The 24,013-nt window shown below is 42.2% G+C and overlaps 1 protein-coding gene across 1 annotated transcript in view; it reads right to left on the bottom strand.

Annotated features, from left to right (window-relative positions):
- LOC139378683 (component of oligomeric golgi complex 5) overlaps positions 1–24,013 on the bottom strand; it is a 91,510-nt gene that overhangs the window by 41,707 nt on the left and 25,790 nt on the right. Inside the window, exon 7 of the mRNA XM_071121095.1 lies at positions 12,977–13,107. Within this exon, the coding sequence (XP_070977196.1) occupies positions 12,977–13,107 (131 nt within the window). The remainder of the gene's footprint in view (positions 1–12,976; positions 13,108–24,013) is intronic.

Below are 24,013 nucleotides of genomic sequence, written 5' to 3'. Positions count from 1 at the left end.
CCAATAGAGTTCCAGTCATTTGTAGAATATATCCCACAGTGCATTGAAGCTGTTTGGCTGTGGTGGCCCAAAGCCCCTTTAAGAAACTTTATATTGGTGTTTCCTATATTTTGTCAATTACCTGTATGTTGGACATTTTCACTTAGGTGTGTACTCACTTTTGTTGCCAGCGGTTTAGACATTAATGGCTGTGTGTTGAGTTATTTTGAGGGGACAGCAAATTTACACTGTTATACAAGCTGTACACTCACTACTTTACATTGTAGCAAAGTGTCATTTCTTCAGTGTTGTCACATGAAAAGATATACTCAAATATTTACAAAAATGTGAGGGTTGTACTATCTTTTGTGATATACTGTATGTATATACAGTGGGTCAAAAAAGTATTTAGTCAGCCACCAATTGTGCAAGTCCTCCCACTTAAAAAGATGAGGCCTGTAATTTTCATCATAGGTACACTTCAACCATGACAGACAAAATGAGAAAAGAAATCCAGAAAATCACATTGTATGATTTTTAATGAATTTATTTGCAAATTATGGTGGAAAATAAACTTTTGTTATTGACCAAATACTTATCTCAATACTTTGTTAAATACCCTTTGTGTGGTGTGTTTGGGATCATTGTCATGCTGAAAGACCCAGCCACGTTTCATCTTCAATGCCCTTGCTGATGGAAGGAGGTTTTCACTCAAAATCTCACGATACATGACCCCATTCATTCTTTCCTTTACACGGATCAGTCGTCCTGGTCTCTTTGCAGAAAAACAGCCCCAAAGCATGATGTTTACACCCCCATGCTTCACAGTAGGTATGGTGTTCTTTGGATGCAACTCAGCATTCTTTGTCCTCCAAACACGACGAGTTGAGTTTTTACCAAAAAGTTATATTTTGGTTTCATCTGAACATATGACATTCTCCCAATCTTCTTCTGGATCATCCAAATGCTCTCTAGCAAACTTCAGACGGACCTGGACATGTACTGGCTTAAGCAGGGGGACACTTCTGGCACTGCAGGATTTGAGTCCCTGGCGGCGTAGTGTGTTACTGATGGCAGGCTTTGTTACTTTGGTCCCAGCTCTCTGCAGTTTATTCACTAGGTCCCCCCCGTGTGGTTCTGGGATTTTTGCTCACCGTTCTTGTGATCATTTTGACCCTACTGGGTGAGATCTTGTGTGGAGCCCCAGATCGAGGGAGATTATCAGTGGTCTTGTATGTCTTCCATTTCCTAATAATTGCTCCCACAGTTGATTTCTTCAAACCAAGCTGCTTACCTATTGCAGATTCAGTCTTCCCAGCCTGGTGCAGGTCTACAATTTAGTTTCTGGTGTCCTTTGACAGCTCTTTGGTCTTGGCCATAGTGGAGTTTGGAGTGTGACTGTTTGAGGTTGTGGACAGGTGTCTTTTATACTGATAACAAGTTCAAACAGGTGCCATTAATACAAGTAACGAGTGGAGGACAGAGGAGCCTCTTAAAGAAGAAGTTACAGGTCTGTGAGAGCCAGAAATCTTGCTTGTTTGTAGGTGACCAAATACTTATTTTCCACCATAATTTTTAAATAAATTCATTAAAAATCCTACAATGTGATTTTCTGGATTTTTTTCCCCTCATTTTGTCTGTCATAGTTGAAGTGTACCTATGATGAAAATTACAGGCCTCTCTCATCTTTTTAAATGGGAGAACTTGCACAATTGGTGGCTGACTAACTACTTTTTTGCCCCATTGTGTGTGTGTGTGTGTATATGTGTGTGTATATATATATACATACACACACACACACACACACACACACAATGGGGCAAAAAAGTAGTTAGTCAGCCACCAATTGTGCAAGTTCTATATATATATATATATATATATATATATATATATATATATATATATATATATATATATACACACACACACATACACACACTGCTCAAAAAAATAAAGGGAACACTAAAATAACACATCCTAGATCTGAATGAATGAAATATTCTTATTAAATACTTTTTTCTTTACATAGTTGAATGTGCTGACAACAAAATCACACAAAAATTATCAATGGAAATCAAATTTATCAACCCATGGATGTCTGGATTTGGAGTCACACTCAAAATTAAAGTGGAAAACCACACTACAGGCTGATCCAACTTTGATGTAATGTCCTTAAAACAAGTCAAAATGAGGCTCAGTAGTGTGTGTGGCCTCCACGTGCCTGTATGACCTCCCTACAACGCCTGGGCATGCTCCTGATTAGGTGGTGGATGGTCTCTTGAGGGATCTCCTCCCAGACCTGGACTAAAGCATCCGCCAACTCCTGGACAGTCTGTGGTGCAACGTGGTGGATGGAGTGAGACATGATGTCCCAGATGTGCTCAATTGCATTCAGGTCTGGGGAACAGGCGGGCCAGTCCATAGCATCAATGCCTTCCTCTTGCAGGAACTGCTGACACACTCCAGCCACATGAGGTCTAGCATTGTCTTGCTTTAGGAGGAACCCAGGGCCAACCGCACCAGCATATGGTCTCACAGGGGGTCTGAGGATCTCATCTCAGTACCTAATGGCAGTCAGGCTACCTCTGGCGAGCACATGGAGGGCTGTGCGGCCCCCCAAAGAAATGCCAACCCACACCATGACTGACCCACCGCCAAACCGGTCATGCTGGAGGATGTTGCAGGCAGCAGTACGTTCTCCACGGCGTCTCCAGACTGTCACGTCTGTCACATGTGCTCAGTGTGAACCTGCTTTCATCTGTGAAGAGCACAGGGCGCCAGTGGCGAATTTGCCAATCTTGGGTTCTCTGCCAAATGCCAAACGTCCTGCACGGTGTTGGGCTGTAAGCACAACCCCCACCTGTGGACGTCGGGCCCTCATACCACCCTCATGGAGTCTGTTTCTGACCGTTTGAGCAAACACATGCACATTTGTGGCCTGCTGGAGGTCATTTTGCAGGGCTCTGGCAGTGCTCCTCCTGCTCCTCCTTGCACAAAGGCGGAGGTAGCGGTCCTGCTGCTGGGTTGTTGCCCTCCTACGGCCTCCTCCACGTCTCCTGATGTACTGGCCTGTCTCCTGGTAGCGCCTCTATGCTCTGGACACTACGCTGACAGACACAGCAAACCTTCTTGCCACAGCTCGCATTGATGTTCCATCCTGGATGAGCTGCACTACCTGAGCCACTTGTGTGGGTTGTAGACTCCGTCTCATGCTACCACTAGAGTGAAAGCACCGCCAGCATTCAAAAGTGACCAAAACATCAGCCAGGAAGCATAGGAACTGAGAAGTGGTCTGTGGTTATCACCTGCTGAACCACTCCTTTATTGGGGGTGTCTCGCTAATTGCCTATAATTTCCACCTGTTGTCTATTCCATTTGCACAACAGCATGTGAAATTTATTGTCAATCAGTGTTGCTTCCTAAGTGGACAGTTTGATTTCACAGAAGTGTGATTGACTTGGAGTTACATTGTGTTGTTTAAGTGTTCCCTTTATTTTTAGAGCAGTATATATATATATATATGTATATATATATATATATATATATATATATATATATATATATATATATATATATATATATATATATATATGCGGGTGTGTCTATGTGTGTTCTGGGAGTAGTTCCAGCTACAGCAGCTTCCAGGTAACGAGACTGGTCAAAGAGACTGAGGCAGCGATGCAAATGATAACCCTCTGCTTTCCACTTCATTGGTTCCTTCCTACAGACACCTGTTGGCCTGAACCATTACCCACTGTCCATAACTTTTACCAGGGAGTGGACATTTACACACACACATGCACACACTCGGTGTGTATTTGTCAAACAAACCAATCGCTGATAAGAGGATGGGTGAGAATGTTCAGACACATGTAGGTGGGTTATGTACACTCTGACATTTGCTTTCCTGTAAGTTTGTGTGTGTGTGTCTGTTTGATGACAAAGGTCCAATCTGCTTTGATGTAACAATATCAAACAACACAATAACGAGCTTATGATTTTACTTGACTTAATCTACAGCTGTCGGAGTTCCTCACAAAGTTGTATTCCTAAATTGCTGAGATTGAGGTTAGTTAAAACAGAGGTTAAATGCGCTAAATCATTCAGGAGGAAAGGAGATTAAAAAAAAAGGTATGAAAGTACAGCTTTTAAAAGAGATAATAGAGAAAATAGAGGGTGTGTTAAGCAGAAGAGCCAGAAATAAGTGAGAAATAATGTCTGCTGCATAACCAAGGCAACCCCATAACAAACATCAGGAAGGCCTACTCAAGTCTTTTAGGGCTGGTTGTGTACAATTAAGACAGATACAAAATGCACACACGACAAACGACCAGGAGACAGAATGCGCTTTTTAGGAGAGGAGGATGGGAAGAAGACAGAGGGTGGGAAAATGACAGAGGAGTGAAAAGCTGACAAACAAGCGCATGTAGAGAGGCATCACAAGTGAGTCAATGAGAGAGGAAATGTTGGAGAAGTGTAAGAAACAAAAATCACTTGACAAACAATCCATGTGGTATCTATTTGGACATCACAGTACAGGATCAAACTCTACTCAGAAGACTTAGATAATTGGCTCATTTCTTCAAGGCTGGGGGGAGACGTGGTATCGTCAAATATTAATATAAAATGAGGACTTCATCAATGTGCACGCACGCACGCACGCACGCACGCACACTCCTGCTGGAGTAATTAATAGCAAATAAATAGACTAATGAATATGAGGAGACGATAGCACAGTACTGTCATATTCATGGTATCGTAAACTGCTTCAATTGTTGTTCGATGACAAACCTCTTGCCGTCTGCTAATGACTTGAGCATAAGATGACTTATGTTTCCCCCAACATCACTGGCAATTAGTTTCCCTTGATTTGACATTCAAACTAAAAAAAGGTCAACGTTTGAATAGATGCTAAAACGCTATTCAATATTCAAGACGTGTACAATAGCAAATTATGCCCATTAATTATCATACATTTACCACCAAACAGACACAAATCAGTGTCTTTCTGCTAGATGAACCAGAACCAAAATAACAGGAAGTGGTCTTGTGCTGCTCAGTTGGAAGAGCATGGTGCTTGCAACACCAAGATCGTGAGTCGATTCCCACTGGGGCCACCCATATGAAAATTAACGCACATATGACTAAGTTGCTTTGGATAAAAGCACCTGCTAAATAGCATATATCATATTCTGTGTCATAGGAGGAAGAAGTGTCCGACTCAGTACATCTGACCACAAAACAAGTGTAAAGTGGTAGAAAAATCCCACATTTTCTTGTGGACCAGTATATATCTCCATAGAGAAATCACCAGGTAGGCACAATGATTTGTTCTGCTCTCTTTCCACCCAGAGCTCTAACTATAAACACATTTTAACTAGTGGGCCTGGTAATGTAAAACAGCGAGGGAAAGTGTTTTTTCCAGCACAGAGCACTCACCTCCCTGCTGGTACACAGAATAAACACATGCTGAAAAATTGGTCTTCACAGAACACTGAGCTACACTGAGGACACAATATCACTTTGTTTAAGCCAACTCCTCTCTCTCCTCATTTACTGACAGGCCACACCAGGAGCTGTGGACAGCTCTGCTCTGTCTCTGTATGTATGAGGAACAATCCCAAAGTCTCAACAATTAAAATGAAGGGACTGTAGCATGTTGGTAGGAGGACGGACTCCTCAACTTTCTGAACACTAGCGAAGAGACTACAGTATGTAGTAATACCTTGGCAACATGTTCCATAAACAAATAAACAGATCCTCCCTGATCAGCCCTGCTGAGGCAATCGTTATTAACACATACACCGCCAGTCTCTCCTTTGTGGTACCTCAAAGGTCAGCTCACAATAATAATGAAACCGTCACTACCATGCCATAAATAACCTGTCAAATGAAGTGTGATAAAGATTATTCCCATCCATACGCGATTATCGTCACTCACGTTTTCATTGTTGTCGTTTCGATCAGTGACAAGGCTATACTTTCGACCTGAACTTTCTCTCGCGTGTTCTTTGTGCCTTCAAACAATACAAAGTAGGCCTAATACAGACATTATCTCTTGTCCTGTCTCTACTTAACCAATCAGCTGGGTGTAGCACCCAATCAGATTGAGCAACTTGTCACCTAAACACCATCAGATATAATTCATAGCAAGCAGTGTACGGGAATGACATTCAGATGAACTGGAATGACATTCAGACGAACTGGAATGACATTCCCTCTCATGGGATGCAAGAAAAAAAAAAAAAAAAAAAAACTAACTGAAAGCCACACTTCCATTGTTACCACATAGAGGCATATGTCACTGTGCTTCTATGGCGCTATATATATATATATATATATATATATATATATATACACACACCCACACACACACACACACGACAGCTCATAATCCAGTATCGTTATCACAGTCAACACACCTATATTTGAGGTTTAATTAGATTTAAAAATGAAAACATCGCTCTCAGTATCACGGCAAAATATGTTGAATAGCATCAGATTCGCTAAAAAAACGGTAATTTTGCTCCACGGCTAAGGCCTGTATCCAGGCACTCTGCGTTGCGTCGTGCTTAATAACAGCCCTTAGCCGTGGTATATTAACCATATACCACACCCCCCTCGTGCCTTATTGCTTAAATATATCCTGGTTGTGATTGCAGGACGGGGTGTTAGGTGAGTGTTCTGTTGATCTAGCTGTAGGACAATCAGAGCGGTGTATGTGACCAATAAAATGTGATTTGATTTGATTTTTGCTATTAGAGAGGAGAACGTTGTACCATCACAGAACAGTTCTCCTGTTCATCCATCCAGATATATGAGAGAGAGAGAGAGAGAGAGAGAGAGAGAGAGAGGACATAGTTGCAAAAGAAGGAGGTAATTATGCAGAGTGAGTGAGGGAAGGAACAAGAGAGATTGTGTGAAAATAAGAGAGAGAGAGAAAGATACAGACAGCGTGCACTGTAGAAAACCACCTTTTCACACATTCTGTCTGTTCCTCTCAACTTTTCTAACCCTCCCTCCCTGCCTTGCTCCCTCATTCTCTCTCTCTGCATGTCCTCATGTCTCCTGTGGTTCTCATGACACACACAGACACAGGTGGTCAGACAGACTCGCACAGACTGACACACAGGCACACACTCACTCCCAGGCTGAGGGGCCATCTGCTCCTGAGTCACCTCTGATCTGGTCTATCCCACTCTCCATCCTTTATTTTCTCCATCGATTCCCTTCTCATCTTCCCTCCATCCTCCTCTCGTGTCTCCAGATCCTCTCATCTGCTCTCTCTATCTCTCTCTCTCAGAGTTCAGATCAGTCAGAGACAGGTCTAGGAATGATGCTAGTAATGGCTGGCTGACATTTCATGACTGTGATTCTAGATGACTAATAGGCTCTGGGTGTGGATATAAGCTCATTAACTTCTTCGGTATCGGTGCCCCGTCCGCGGGACGGTTGAGCTAACGTAGGCTAATGCAATTAGTATGAGGCTGTAAGTAACAAGAAAACTTCCCAGGACATAGACATGTCTGATATTGGCAGAAACCTTAAATTCTTGTTAATCTAACTGCACTGTCCAATTTACAGTAGATATTAAAGTGAAATAAAACCATGCTATGGTTTCAGGAGAGTGCACAATTTTGAACATGATAGGTTATTAATAAACAAATTAGGCACATGTGGGCAGTCTTGATAAAAAGTTTTGAACAGAAATCCAATGGTTCATTGGATCAGGCTAAAACTTTGCACATACACTGCTGACATCTAGTGGTCACAATCTAAATTGCATCTGGGCTGGATTAATACATTATGGCCTTTCTCTTGCATTTCAAAGATGATGGTACAAAAAAATATATTTGTATTATCTTTTACCAGACTACACTTGTGTTAGATTCTCCTACATGCCTTTCACATTTCCACAAACTTCAAAGTGTTTCCTTTCAAATGGTACCAAGAATATGCATATCATTGCTTCATGTCCTGAGCTACAGGCAGTTAGATTTGGGTATGTCATTTTAGGTGAAAATTTAAAAAACGGGGTGGATCCTTAGGTTTTAAGTGACAATTTCTTGATTGTGTTGATGAACTCCGATGAAGATACAACTGTATCTACAGGGACTACGGAAGAGGGCTGCAAGCACATTTCTTCCTGATGTGCTGACAGTGTACTTTTTTATGCCTTTTAATACAGAGACAAGGTGCCTTTTAATACAGAGACAAGGTTCCTTTTAATACAGAGACAAGGTGCCTTTTAATACAGAGACAAGGTGCCTTTTAATACAGAGACAAGGTGCCTTTTAATACAGAGACAAGGTGCCTTTTAATACAAAGACAAGATGCCTTTTAATACAGAGACAAGGTGCCTTTTAATACAAAGACAAGGTGCCTTTTAATACAAAGACAAGGTGCCTTTTAATACAGAGACAAGGTGCCTTTTAATACAGAGACATGGTGCCTTTTAATACAGAGACATGGTGCCTTTTAATACAAAGACAAGGTGCCTTTTAATACAGAGAAAAGGTGCCTTTTAATACAGAGACATTGTGCCTTTTAATACAGAGACAAGGTGCCGTCAGCGTGAAACTAGCTTTCATCTTCTCCAATCTTCTCTGTTTCTGGTGATAATATAACAACTATAAATAAGTCTAGTGTGCAGAGACACAGGCAATTAAACAGACTCATAATAATAAATGTGGAGGGATGACTGAAAATAAACGGTTCTTCCAACCTATTTCCCTCCATGTTTACCCATGGCAACAGAGGCACAATAGCACTTTCTTAGCATTTTCTGAGTAAGAGCTAAGTGAGAAAAACAAGTTGACACTGATTTCCTTCTGTTTAGCTGGAGGGATACACAGTCAAAGCCCATTTGTAGCAGCAGACACAACACTTAAGTAACATCAGAATCGATTTAGATTAGGGCTATTCAACTGGGCCTCCAGGACCACAGCTCTGCTGTTTTTCAACTGGCCCCTGTAATCAGGGACTGATTCAGACCTGGGAAACCAGGTGAGTTGGCCTCTCTGGGCAATCAATGATAACACATCTATGGGGATTTAACAATAATACATCTATATAATAGCATGTAGGATGATTAGGCTAGACAATACACTACTAAATGCGTACGTAGGTAATCGTGTGCGGGAGATATCTTTCATAAGGAATTGAACTCTGGGTCCTGTATTTCCCCGTTCCGCAAATGAGACTCGGCGTGGTGGTGTTCATGCCAGGAGTCATGCACACAGCCACACACAGCCACACACACATACCACTAATCAAGGGGAATTACAACCTACACAGATACATGCTAACATGGAAAACATGCATGACCTGGAAAGTGCACATCAGTAGTCTAGGCCAGATGAGCTCTAATGAAGGAGAGGTGGTTACTCGTCTATACAGATTAGCCTTTATAGAGACCTGAGATAATGTGTATAGCCTCAACCTACACACCCACACATCTATCTTTATCATCACAGTGAGCTGAACAGAATGTGGCCCATTACAGACTATGGAGAACAGACACAGGCCCAGATTATCCTGTTCTGTTCTCACCAGAGTTCTTTTTATGGTCAAAATCATTCCATTATGGTCCCAGGGTGAGACTGAGCAGGCTGCCTGTATGCATCCCTCCTCATCTCTTCTCTCCTGACCTCCTCCCATCCCGCTCTCCCCTCCCCCCAGAGTCTCTGAAACAGGACACTGTCCCCCTGAGAATACAGCTTTCTGGGTCACGGTGACAACGGCCAGGGTTTACACACTCTCCTGTGTGTGTGTGTGTGTGTGTGTGTGTCTGTATGCGCGCGTGCGTGAGAGAGAGAGGGGAAGAGAGAGTGAGCGAGAGAATGAGGTAGTGAGACACACTAATGCTCAGAGAAACAGAGCAGTTTGTAATGAAGAAGAAACACTTCAGATTAAAAAATGAGATTAAGCATTTACCTCTCTCCCTCCCTCCCTCCCTCCCTCCCTCCCTCCCTCCCTCCCTCCCTCCCTCCCTCCCTCCCTCCCTCTCCTTCCCGCCCACACTTTCGCCGTCTCTCCTCCTCTCCCTTTCGGCCTCTTTCTCTCTGCCCGTCTCCCTCTCTTGTCTGAGTTGCAGTTTTGAGAAGTCTGTCTGTCAGCCTGCCTGTCTGCTGAGCTGCATAAGTGAATATCTCACGGAGGGAGAACGGGAGGCATGCTGCTTGTCTGATAGCAATTAGACCTTGACACGTTCACCTTGAATCCCCCTCTCAAAAAAAACCTCCGCCCTCCCGTGAGCTACTCTTCCCTCTCATCTGGTGCATAACAAGTAGATAACGTCACTACATTCCCAACATCAAACCACAATAAGGCTTGATGAATTTAACAAATCACCATGTGCAGGGAATGTAAACTAAAAACTGGAAGACGAGTTTGACTGTTTCAAGGGCACCCACACACTGCACACGCACGTTCCTAACTTCCTACTCCTTCAGAATAATACCTCTGTAGATGTATATCAGACACCTACACACAGGTACAGGTACTCAAGCAGTAGACAGTTGGAGGTGTGGCCGTTCTCCATTCCTGTCAGCATCGGCCTACTGTAACCGCTATATAGTGCACTACTTTTGACCATATATAGGGAATAGAGTGACATTTGGGATGCAGGATTAGTCTTTCATCTGAGCTGCCTGATAAGAAGCAGGGACTACACACTATAGCGTGCCACAGTGATGCTCTGACCAAGCCCTGAGTATACAGACACACATCTGTGTGCATCACTCTCCAATTGCCAAGCCAGGCCTGAAATCGCAGTCAATAATAAATACTAGATGATTTATTAAGCAGTAGAAACAAAAAGACAAACAGAAAGTCCTTGAGGGTTTGACTATTCTCCAGAAGAGTTTTCATCTCTAGTGCAGTCAAGAGGGACGGAGGGATGAATGGATGGGTGGAGGAACAGGGTCAACATTTATCAGGCAAAAAGCGGTGTCCCCTTCGGGAGGTATAGTGGAATAAAAATGAAAAGAACAAACCTTTTTACATTTCCATATGTACTAGGAAGCTAAGTGTTTGTTTCTTGGGCTTCAGGAATGTGACTGAAAAAGTTCCACAGGTCTTCATTTTTGTTCACTGATTGAAAGTATAAGGGGGACAACGAACAAATGCCACAGTCAAGGCTACGACGGTGCCAGTGCAATGACTGGAGCTTACGGAGGTGCTCAAAAGCGCATGTAGTTCTTTATGAGTTTTAGTTTAGAAAACGATCTCTTTGCAGATGTGACAGTTACAGGGATGGTAAAAACAGCTTAATTTCCGTAGCAACATCAGGGAAACTGGGCAGAAGGGAGGAGTGCTTCAAATACAGCAGTTCTGCAACATCATTCATTTTAGCCTCTCAATTCTCCTTAATTGCCAGCCCCAACACATTACGGAAAGAGATGAACTGTATAGGAAGCTCTGGGGACAGGTCTTCTGGATACTGGACAGTCAATAAATTGGCAGATGCAAACAGATGATCATCTTTAGGAGACAACAGTTCTTGAGGGCTTGAACAGAAAAAGAAAAAGTGGTTTGCGATTTTCGTTCATACTGGTGAAACCGGTGTTTGAGTTGTGTGGTTGCAATATCAACAGTCCCCAATCTCTGGAATATCTTGGCATGCATCAAAATGTGTTTAAATTGTGTGAAGCGCAATGGACATGTAAAGCACAATGTCTCAGGAAAGACTGTCTGAGTTGGCAACTCAGTAATAGTATGGACCTACAGGCCGCGGTGAAAACATTTGCACACAAAATAGGAGGACTTCAGGAGACCTGGGGAGTCTCTCAAGTTGGATTTCATTTGATTTAGGCCTAAATTAATTTACCTCGAATATTACAGCACATTTGTGTAGGGTATTAGCCAGACAAAACCCGCTGAGCAAAACCCGCTCAACAATACCGTCTGAATTTATCCTCAAGCTAACTACTTTTTTTCTTCATTGTTAGGCTATCTGATGTGTCATTTTCATAAAAGGTTTATAAATAGCACCTAAATCGCAGCAAAAAAACAAACAGTATACAGCTATAGATAGTACACTTCATAATGAAACAATCTCTAGTGAGTTAGCGTTGAGGGTGGATGGACTATTATTGGCATTAATGCAGAGAAACTGCGTTTACCGCCAGTGTTTCAGGTATGATAGAAATACAGGGCTGAGGCCAATCGAGGTCGGACCAGGCGAGGACAGTGTTACTTTAGCTGCCGAGCGGTGCTGTGAGGGTCAGTATCAGAGATATATTACATTCAGAGCCTTGACCGGCTGCAGGGCGTGTTTCCCCGATAGCCGTACAGGGGGGTGGACCCTGGCCTCCAACTCAAGGCTTCCTGTCTAATATACTGTGAGTTTCTTATTAATAGTACTGTAGCCAACCTGCTCGCTGGGGTATGGGGCTGACAAATTATACACTTAACCTTGGAGAACTCCTAACATTTCCAGTAAACATTTTCAATAGAAGGTTCATATTGATTCAGCTCTATTTAAAAAAGCATTCTCTCCAGTATCCGTTCAGTGAATCTAAAAGTAGATTTTAAATCTGAAACTGTACACTGACCAACGGAATGAGAGAAGTACAGATACATAGAGAGGTAGAGAGAGAGAAGGGGTAGAGAGAGGTAGAGAGAGAGTGGGAAGAGAGGTAGAGAGAGGGAAGAGAGATTGAGAGAGAGGAGAAGAGAGAGAGAGAGAGGGAAGAGAGAGAGAGGTAGAGACAGATCAGTGATGACCATCTGGTCCTCACAGTGAGGTATGCTGAAGGCAAAGCCATCTCAGTGGGCGTCGGTGCCGGAACTCAGCGTCAGCTGGGCCCCACCGGGTCATATATTACCTGACTGAAACCCATCTCTGGCCTGCTTGTTTGAGCCTACAGTGAATTCTCGGTTTGGCCAAATTGCAAAAAAAATGTGTGAGTCACCTTTCAGGAAATGTGTACGAGTGATAACTAGGAACAAACTTTTCCACATTTTCTTTGTAGACTGTGTGTGTGTGTCCTACCTGTATCTCCATGCCCTGCTCCAGCAGTCTCTTGGCCTGGTTCTCCACCTCCAGTCTGGCTCTGCTGATCAGCAGCAGGTCATTCTCTATCACGTCTATACCAGACAGATCCACCCCCTGGGACAGATAGTCTGGAGAGAGGGAGAAGAGGGTGTTAGAGAGTGTGTGTGTGTGTGTGTTTGCATATGTTCACCTTCAGATATTTTCCTGAGATCTAGAAAGACACCCTCCAACATTTGACAATATAACATTTGGCATTCAGTGTGATTTATTTTCATTTCGATAGAAAACCAGACTCCCACAATACAGACTCCGAACAATACAGCCTCCTACAATACAGCCTCCTACAACACAGCCTCCTACAACACAGCCTCCTACAGTATTGGAGAGTGAAGGTTAAAGGGAAAACGTGACAAGCACACAGCTGTAGACATAGAAAACAGGTGGAACTGCAGTCAATAGGAAAGGTAGCAGTATATGTTGACTTTTAAACTGCGTGTGTGTGTGTGTGTGTGTGTGTGTGTGTCAGCCAGATGTTCTATGCAGATGGGTTGATCCAATTAACCCCTTGCTAACATTCATTAAGACCTTCCCATGACTCACTCACTCACACACACAATCTTCAGTCCCCTCTACAACCTATTGTGTTAAAAACAATACATAGTTGAATCTTTAAAAACCCTGTCACAAAAAGAAATGTGAACCAGCGACACAGGTAGGGAAAGCTAAGCTACCATTTCAGCGCAATCCAAAGGAGAGAGCAGGCAGGCAGATAAATAATCTGAAATAGCTTTAATGTCTTTGTCTAGACTCCCTGCTCTGCGCAGAGCGCTGTGCTCCCCAGTGAGAGAAGTCAATCAGCAGACTGGCCAGGGAGAAGAGATTGGACAGCAGAATATCTAATCCAAAGACAATCCACTCACAGACAACTAAAATTCACATCCCTAGTATGCTGTTCCCTGTGTGTGTGTGTGTGTGTGTGTGTGTGTGTGTGTGTGTGTGTGTGTGTGTGTGTGTGTGTGTGTGTGTGTGTGTGTGTGGGGCAGCCCCCAGGGACGGCCCTGGGCATTAGTATATTTTTGGGGGGGTGGCTAAGTCAAGGTTTCAATTTACTGTTGAGCATTAGAATAATAGAATACACAAGGTGCAATTTCGAAATTTGGTTGTGCATCAGCGATTTCTCTCTTGTTATGTCAGTCACTAAATTAGCTGGGTAGACAAACTTCCCAAAGGACTTGTTTATTTTGGTACTGTCCATATGCAGCTTGTTTTTGGTCCCAGGTCCAGGAATGACTGAAGAATTGCAACATTTACCTAGAGCTACCTCTGCAGATAGCACTACTGGGTGATTTGAAAAGTCTTAGTCAATTGATCAATAATATAATAAAACTTTTAGCAACAATAAAACATTTCACAATCTGTAGAAACTATGGGAATAGAACGTTTCAGAACGTTTGTGAAACATCACAGCACAGTTGAAAAATATATGGCAAATAGAAATCCAATATGGATGGTGTTGAGAGACAGATGGGAGGGGTTGAATGGAGCTGAAGGGTGGGACCAATAACAACAAGATAACAAGATAAATATACTGAGTCTGTAAAATGTATATAGGTTCAGAACTTTTGTGAAACATCACAAAAAAAAAGATATGGCAAATGAAATAAAACTGGATGGACAGAATCAGAAATAGAGGGGAGAGGTTGAGGGTAGAAGGAGGACAGGACCAAAAACAAACTAAATATAACTATTGTAAAATATACTGTGTCCGTAAAATGTATATAGTAGGTATAATCTGGAAGTAGAAGCCTAGGTGTTGTTGTCCATTAGTTTACTCCAATTAAGGGAAGTAGGGTTAGTAGAAAATAATAAAGGAAAATATCTTTTTTTTAAGATGTATGTATGTATTTTTCCTATGCTCTACATTGTAGAATAATAGTGAAGATATCAAAACTATGAAATAACATATATGGAATCATGTAGTAACCAAAAAAAAGTGTTAAACAAATCAAAATATATTTTATATTTGAGGTTCTTCAAAGTAGCTACCCTTTGTCTTGACAGTTTTGCACACACTTGGCATTCTCTCAACAGCTCAAATAAGCAAAGAGAAACGACAGTCCATCATTACTTTAAAACCATGAAGGTCAGTCAATCCGGAAAATGTAAAGAACTTTGAAAGTTTCTTCAAGTGCAGTTGCAAAAACCACCAAGCGCTATGATGAAACTGGCTCTCATGAGGACCGTCAGAGGAAAGGAAGGATGGGGGGGGAACCTCACTGGCAAAACATTTATGTATGCCAACCCCCCCACCCCACAACCAAATATCGCCTAGGGCCCCCAAAATGCTAGGGTCGGCCCAGGCAGCCCCTCAGATAACCATACCCTTCCGAGGGGCTAAGGGTATGGTTAAGAATTCTCATTTGTTGTAGAGAAATGCTGGTTAGAAAAACACTGTACTTCAATCCTTTCTAGCTTGGCCACTGGCCAGGTAGTGACGGCTAGCAAGGTCCTCTTTGGCATTGGCATGGCACTGCTGGCACCATGATGTGCATGTTGGTGGCTTCTTGCGGTGCCTCTACACTGGGCCCTCGGTCTGTGTTGTGCCATTGCGCTGGGAATCGGTTACTGATTCAACATCAATCAGCCTGCCTCATCGTCGGCCATATTTATCTGCACTGAGCAGACCCGTCTAAACCACAGCCTGGGAAACGGGAGGCATTACACTGAAAACAACTCCAACTGTGACCTTGGAAACACAATTTAGTCATTACAAGGTACAAGGGAAGAAAGGGACTTCTGATGAGAAACATTAGCCATGACTCAATATGGGCGACTGGAAGCTCTCTAGGACGGGAGAGGACGCTGAAATTATTTCACAAAACATGCAATTCACTTCACAGCTGATAAGGAGGAGGAGGCAACAAATAGAGAGAGAGATTGTTATTGTCCAGAGGGCCAAGCCTCCGTCTTAAAATTAGAAAGGAGAGATGAGAACGAGAGAAAGCGAGAGAGAGAGGGGGGGGGGGGGGGCAATTTCTTGGGATAGCCTTCCAAATAAGCTTTCTAAATTCCCTATATGTGCCTCAGCTCTCTGGCTCCATCAATATGTGAACCTCTTAAAAGGTCTTCACAGGAACACAATACAGCTAGAGCCATGGTGAATCCGCGTTTCACTTTCAAAAGGAGAAAGGTGAAAGCCTGCGAGTAACATCCATCGCAACGACGGCGAATTCTGCAGAGATTGTGTGAAATTACATTTGAACGGTCCACATTTCCAGAGTAAATGCAACCATCTAGGACACCATAGTGTCACAGTGAATGTATAAGCTACTACTAAAGTACTACAGGTGTGAAAGCCATTTAGAGAGTCAATGTTACGATAAAGCATCCAGTAAAATGTTAGTGTGGATGGCCGGTAAAGACAATCACAGCACACAGTTTTTAGTGAGTACATAAAGCTGAAGAGAATCGCTCGAACCCTGGCGCAGTCAGAGTCATTATTGTGACAATGACATACCTCACTCAGACAGGAGCACTATTGAATAAAAAAACAACATTTTTCCTTATGTAACCCAGAGGCGGGGTTAAAACTAGTGCACTGTTCAGGGACCAGAGACGTATTATCATTGTTGTCTCAGCCTGCGATTGGACAGACTGTAACAACTGTACCATGAGTTCTCATTGGTTCCATACACCGAGCTTCCCTTCTATTGTCTGTCTGTCAGATGGACGAGAGGATAGAGAATGTGTTTGTAAGTCATTGGGCCGGGAGCGCCAAAAATCCACACACAAGGGGACACGAGGATTAGCGGAGAGAATGAGCAGAGAGAGACTAGACAGGGACTGGGTACAGTAGGAGTCAGCCTCTCTCCTAATGTTTATTTTTTTAACCCATGTTTCTGAGAACCAGTTTCAGAGTGGAGGGCTAAAATAGCTCTGTAGTCATTATATCTGGACACCAGGGACACAGGGGCGACATAGGACCCGTTTCCACACTTGTTTGTGTGTAACTGCTAATATAAACCTGTGAATTTGCTGCCAAAGTCGAGATGTGAAATAAACAAAGAGGAATCAGATAAGCTCGAGAGATGTTAAAATGTTTATTTGCCAAGCAGAGCACGTGTTTGTTTGTGTGTGTGTGTGTACAGTGTGTGTGTGTAACCTCCGCGCTGCTTGAAGGTCACCCCTAGTGTTTATTGGCACTCAGTCCTTTCCCAGGCCTTTCCAACGCCTCTCATACAGCAACACATAAGCATATGCTCCTTCCACAGCAACAAGGAGTGTGTGTGTGTGTGTGTGTGTGTGTGTGTGTGTGTGTGTGTGTGTGTGTGTGTGTGTGTGTGTGTGTGTGAGAGAGAGAGTGAGAGAGGGGTGGCTTGCACACCCTCCCAGTGGGACAGTGAACAACAGAAAGAGACGAGCTCCAGCTCCATGGTCCACAGAGGGGCCTAGTGCACAAAATACAACCCCAGGAGAGAACACTGTATGGGGGAGACAGGGCTGACCTTCCTCCCTAGAGACTAGATGGTGTTTACATTAATGATGGCTCTGGAATTATCATCAAATCTCATCAGCCAGTTTATCACACTGTCCCCATGTTTTATTAAGAGGGAAATAAACAGCTATGTTTCATAGGTCTTTCAGTGAAGAAACGTCAACTGTGTTCACCTTGGCCAAATATATGCACGTACGGAGACATAGCCAGCCAGCTGCAGTTCTTCCTGGGTTGCACTCAGCCTGCTACAGGATGATCCCTGACCGCACGCAGAATACACTAAAATCATCTCTCTCAGTATAGGGCTATGAGTGAGGGGGAGAAGAGAGGGATGAAATGGAGGAGAGAAAAGACACTCAAGAGGTCAAAGGGACATGAGGTACTGTGATTAACACATAGTGACATAATCTAAGAACACTCTGCTATCCTGTCTGTCATCACTAAACAGGCAGACTGGGTGAGGTCATCAAAGAGGGTCAGTCAATGATGTCATCACAGAGAGCCCAGAAGGTCATCCGTGTTGTTATCAGTGATGTGACCTCAGTGAGGTTTAATGATTCAGAATGGAGTAACGCTGGTGTGTGTGTGTGTGTGTGTGTGTGTGTGTGTCTGTCAAAAAGGAAGGCGTAGCAGGTGGCGTGGTGGTAATGGGGTGGTTTTTAAGCCAATTTCCTGCAATTCCACAAATTTGAGCTGAGAGACATTTCTGCAGTTTCAGAGCAAATTTCCTGCAATTCTACACATTTTGTCATGGCCCTGAGATAAATATATTCTGCCATGGAGCTGAGAGAAAATGTTGCCGTTTTAAAACAAATTATCCTACAATACTATGTATTTTGCCATGGCTAATGTGTTATTTTTCTCAAACATTATAACAAAATCAATACTGCTGAATTCATTGTTTTTGGAATTTTAAATGATCCCAGATTGCCTAGCCTAGCTTGTATTTTGGTGATTGTTAGTTCTCAAAGATTATACTATTAAAAAAAGATATATAGGTCAATTATCTTTTCTACATACATTTTATCTGCTTTTAGTTGTTGAAGTTTACACTGAAAGCATTTTGATTATGATAATTGTTTTACCGTTTGTTCCCGCCCAAGTATTTTCTATGCAGAAAAATCCCTGACTGTCTGAAATCTTGTGTCAGTTACAGGAGTTTGATCAGGTTCCAGCCACTGTCTGCTCAGTCACCTCATCCCTCCCTCGCTCTCTCTTTCTCCTCCAGTTGCAGACTACACAATCAGCCCTGACAGGCTGTTTCTGCCCCATTAGCTCTTGCCATGGGGCACTGATCTACAGCCACAACACAGATAGTCAATATGGCTGGAGCTGGGCAGACACCCACAGCGAGTGCAGTGGACTCGTCAGCAGTGACAGGCTCTGGCACGGCGACTCTTTCATCCCACTCGCTCTCTCTTCCCTCTCGCTCTTCCCACTCGCTCTCTCTTCCCTCTCCCTTTCCAACGCACGCACACTCTTCGCACACACACACACACACAAAGTTGAAATGGGGAAAAGGTAGAGAAACCCAAGCAAACAGCAACCTGTAGGGGCATCAGGGGACAGGGTTGGATATGGGATTGCAATATTAATACCAGCATCAAACATTTATGGGCATTCTCTCCTCCAAGCAGAGAAGTAGAAAATGATTTGTGTGTGCGCGTGTGTGTGTGTTAGGGCTGCACAATTAATCGAATTCACATAAAGATCGCAAGAGATCCATGATGCATGTTATATTTTGAAACGTCACTCAGAACACTCATGCAATGTCCGCTTTTATAGTTTACTCCGTTTGTCAGTTTGCATGCTGCTCTGTTAGGACAAATGCAGTCAACAGATTGTACCAAACAGGAACGATGCTGCTTTTCACTTTGTTTCTTAATATACACTTAGAAATGTCATTGTTGTTTTTTAAAATTTTGTCCATTAAAATAACATCAAATTGATCAGAAATACAGTGTAGACACTGTTAATGTCACTCCTGTGTTCCAATGATCATTGAGCCTTTTAAAATTATAAACTTGGATTAGATAACACAACGTGCCATTGGAACACAGGAGTGATGTTTGCTTATAATGGGCCTCTGTACGCCTATGTAGATATTCCATTAAAAATCAGCCGTTTCCAGCAACAATAGTCATTTACAACATTAACATTGTCTATACTGTATTTCTGATCAATTTGATGTTATTTTAATGAACCAAAAAAACATGTTTTTCTTTTAAAAAATAACGACATTTCTAAGTGACCTCAAACTTTTGAACAGTAATTTTTTATGATTCCAACAGTTGTCCAAGTGTTTTGATCTATATTGCAAAAACAATATTTGGCAAAAAAACTATTTGCAATTAGATTTTTTTGCGCATATCGTGCAGCTCTAGCGTGTGTGTTTGCATTGTACAGTTTACCAGTTCTACAGGAATGACTATGACTCCCTCTAAAGCAAAGCATAGCAACAAAATATGCCTATTGAGAACTGCTCTGTATTTACAGTGCATTCGGAAAGCATTCAACTCCTGAACTCTTTCCACATTTTGTTATTCTAAAATTGATTATATTAAATTGTCAAACACAATGACAAAGCAAAAACAGTTTTTTAGAAATGTTTGCTAATTAATATATATATATTTTTAAACGCAAATATCACAAGTATTCAGACCCTTTACTCTACTTTGTTGAAGCACCATTGGCAGCGATTACAGCCTCGAGTCTTCTTGGGTATGACGCTACAAGCTTGGCACACCTGTATTTGGGGAGTTTCTCCCATTCTTCTCTGCAGATCCTCTCAAGCTCTATCAGGTTGGATGGGGAGCGTCGCTGCACAGCTATTTTCAGGTCTCTGATGTTAGATCAGGTTCAAGTCCGGGCTCTAGCTGGGCCACTGAAGGACATTCAGAGACTTGTCCCGAAGCCACTCTTGTGTTGTCCTGGCTGTGTGCTTAGGGTCGTTTTCTTGTTGAAAGGTGAACCGGAGGTCCTGAGCGCTCTGGAGCAGGTTTTCATCAAGGATCTCTCTGTACTTTGCTCTGTTCATCTTTCCCTCGATCCTGACTAGTCTCCTAGTCCCTGCCACTGAAAAACATCCCCACAGCATGCTGCTGCTGTCACCACGCTTCACCGTAGGGATGACGGCAGGTTTCTTCCAGATGTGACATCGGCTGTTACTGTGACCGTATTACCGCCAGACCAGCAGTCACTAGTCATGATGGCAGTCAAATTCCACGTGACCGTTTATTCACTGTAATTAGGCTTCTATCAAGCTCTGATGCTGCTGATGGTCATTAGTAACCTACAAAACTTGCTAATTGCCTGGTACTCAACACTATATTGTCCCTCTAATCACTCTGACATTAATGCGCAAATGTAATCAGAAATCTAATCAAACACTTCATGAGAGCCCATGAGCTCATGTTGCTAGAGGTTGTATTAATTTGGGATCTATCCCATCCCAGAACTGTCCCAGACTATGTTTGGAATATTTCCTTCTCGCACAGAATATAATAGGTTGACTTTTATACTATGGGGGATAGTAGATTGACAAAGGCTAGAGCTTTTGCTGTTCGTTAGGCAAACACATCTTGTTGGCTGATGAAAAGTAAAATGTGGACAGTTCTTCCAATATCTTCCATATGCACCTCGGAATTGGATAAGGCGCGTGCAGATGCGTCCCCGATGTGTCTGTCTTCACTTGTAGCCTGTAAGAAAGACCAGATCACGTGACGGAGAGCCATTTCAGTGAGAGGTGTCGTGTCTTTGGCTATGCCGGATTAAGTGATATGACATGCTATTCTATAAAATAATTTCTCTTTAATTAATATTACCTGATTAAGCTAATCAGGTAAATGTAATTAACTAGAAAGTCGGGGCGCCACAAAATAATGTTTATAGAGCTGTTATCTTCCAAATAAACTCAAAGACCTGGTAATCTTTTACCTCAATAGCAGTCAATTTTTAATCGTCACTTTATTTAGTCTCATCTGAAAGTTGTAAATTCTTGGTTCACAAACCCTGGCTAACAAGTTGAATCAGCAATACAAAATTTGGTTTAATTATTTATTTACTAAATAATCACACAGATTTACATCTACACAGAATGGATCATACATTGATTATAAAATGTCAAATGAAAACGTCCCTAGCGGACGGAACAGATGCTACTTAATATAATGTTTACATACCCTACATTATCCATCTCATATGGATATGTATATACTGTACTCTATATCATCAACTGCATCTTTATGTAATACGTGTATCACTAGCCACTTTAAACTATGCCACTTTGTTTACATACCCTACACTACTCATCTCATATGCATATACTGTACTCGATACCATCTACTGCATCTTGCCGATGCCATTCTGTACCATCACTCATTCATATCTTTATGTACATATTCTTTATCCCTTTACACTTGTGTGTACAAGGTAGTAGTTTTGGAATTGTTAGGTTAGATTACTCATTGGTTATTACTGCATTGTCGGAAATAGAAGCACAAGCATTTCGCTACACTCGCATTAACATCTGCTAACCATGTGTATGTGACAAATACATTTGATTTGATTTGACGGCTGGTTACACAAAGAAAGGGGGTTGGGTTTTGAATGAAAGAGCAGGAAGACTGAGGAACAAAAATATTTTGTCTATCTATCGGGCCGTAGGCAGCTATGCTATCGTAAATACAGTATCTTATGCAGTCTAAATAACCGCCCATTTAAAAAAGGAAAATGCAATAAATATTTACTCTGAAGAATGTCTAGTGGTGAACTGGAGCGTGGTAGAATGGATACTCTGTCCGTCCTCTCCTAGCCCACGTTTAGCGGGTGGAGAGGGTATCACTTCTTTAGTGAATAAAAGTTCAAAGTTCATACCAAGTTGCCATACTTTTATGCTCATGCTATATTCTGGTTGGTATCGGCGAAATTCATCCTGCCAGCGTGTAGGTTGTCACCTTCACGTTGCGATTCAATGCTAATTCGGTTGCGATTCATTTAAGAAGCTAAAATTACATTGAATCTTCACAGTTTCATATTTAAACATTTAAATTGCTCAACAATTCCATGTGAATCTGATAACTAGAATGAGTCGACTTTCCAAGATACTACTAATGACAGGATGACAAACTGTAATGTCTCAGACAACAACTGATCTGAGATCATATTCATTAAGTACCCATGCATATATTCAACTGGTGGATTACCAAAATATGGTTCCGTTTCCCACCTTTCGATGTTACCAGACTCTCTATGTTACAAAAGGCTTTACAAGAGTCAACTCCATAAAGTAGAGAGAGAAACGGGGAAAGGTATTTATGGGGGTCATAAATCTCCCCCAACAGGCCAACATCATGACAGTGGTGCTTTGGGGCATGCAGCCGGGAGAGTAGAATAGTAATGATAATATTCAGCCCAAGGGCACAACGGTCACTGGCCGCAAGAGGCATGGTTTTTTTTAGGGGGGCATTACGGCCACACAAAGGGATGCCGCGGGGAAATTGGAAGCATTATCAAGTGCTTGTCAAATTGCGATTGAGAAACTAATGCAGTGTGTACAGCCTGCGCAAAAAAAACTAAGCAGAGCTCACACCTTTCATGCAACTTTTTTCAAATCATCATTAGAGTCACATCAAGCAGCCTTACAATGTATTAAAAATCAAAACATATATCCGAACTTTTTTTTTAGAACAACTAAAGCTACTTTAATAACTCTAAATTAAGAATATAGGAATAGCTATTTTTTTGTTAACTGCTCAACACAGATATGGATGTATGTATGTGCGCACTCAAATCTTTTGGAGAAAATATCCTTCCTATTTTATTCAGCTATGTTCAATTATATTCTTCATACTATAAAATAATGTCATGAAATAGTTAAGCAAATCTTGTCTGCAAAATTAACTAGTGTAGCCCACAGCCAGATGGCATAGCCAGATCAGGACCTAACATAAGGACAACTCAGAGTATGCTATTCTGTTCTTCTGAAATAGACCATATTTTCTTCATATAATGTTTCTTAGGACCTGTCTAAAATAAATCATGGATTTATTGTGATGGTGTAAGCTATACTAAATGGATTTATTAGACTTTTTAAAATGTAGATGTTCCAAAGGTCTGCATCAGTGGCTTGTAGGCTATGTGTGGAAGCCAGGAGATGCTACATGTGTTTGTTAATTAACAGTCAATTACCATGACAGTTATTTGCTTGACAATCACCGGCTGACTACATTTCATGACCACCACAGCCCTAGATGTGATGCTTGGCATTCAGGCCAAAGAGTTTAATCTTGGTTTCATCAGACCATCAGAGAATCTTGTTTCTCATGGTCTGAGAGTCTTTTTGGAAGCCTTTTGGCAAACTCTGTCATGTGCCTTGTGGCATCCCTCTGGCCACTCTACCATAAAGGCCTGATTGGTGGAGTGCTGCAGAGATGGTTGTCCTTCTAGAGGGTTCTCCCATCTCCACAGAAGAACTCTGGAGCTCTGTCAGAGTCACCATCAGGTTCTTGGTCACCTCCCTGACCAAGGCTCTTCTGCCC

The sequence above is a fragment of the Oncorhynchus clarkii genome, chromosome 21 (assembly GCF_045791955.1).
Source record: "Oncorhynchus clarkii lewisi isolate Uvic-CL-2024 chromosome 21, UVic_Ocla_1.0, whole genome shotgun sequence".
NCBI classification, from domain to species: domain Eukaryota; kingdom Metazoa; phylum Chordata; class Actinopteri; order Salmoniformes; family Salmonidae; genus Oncorhynchus; species Oncorhynchus clarkii.
The sequence above is the reverse complement of the archived record's forward strand: the minus strand, read 5'-3'. Positions and strand labels throughout refer to the sequence as shown.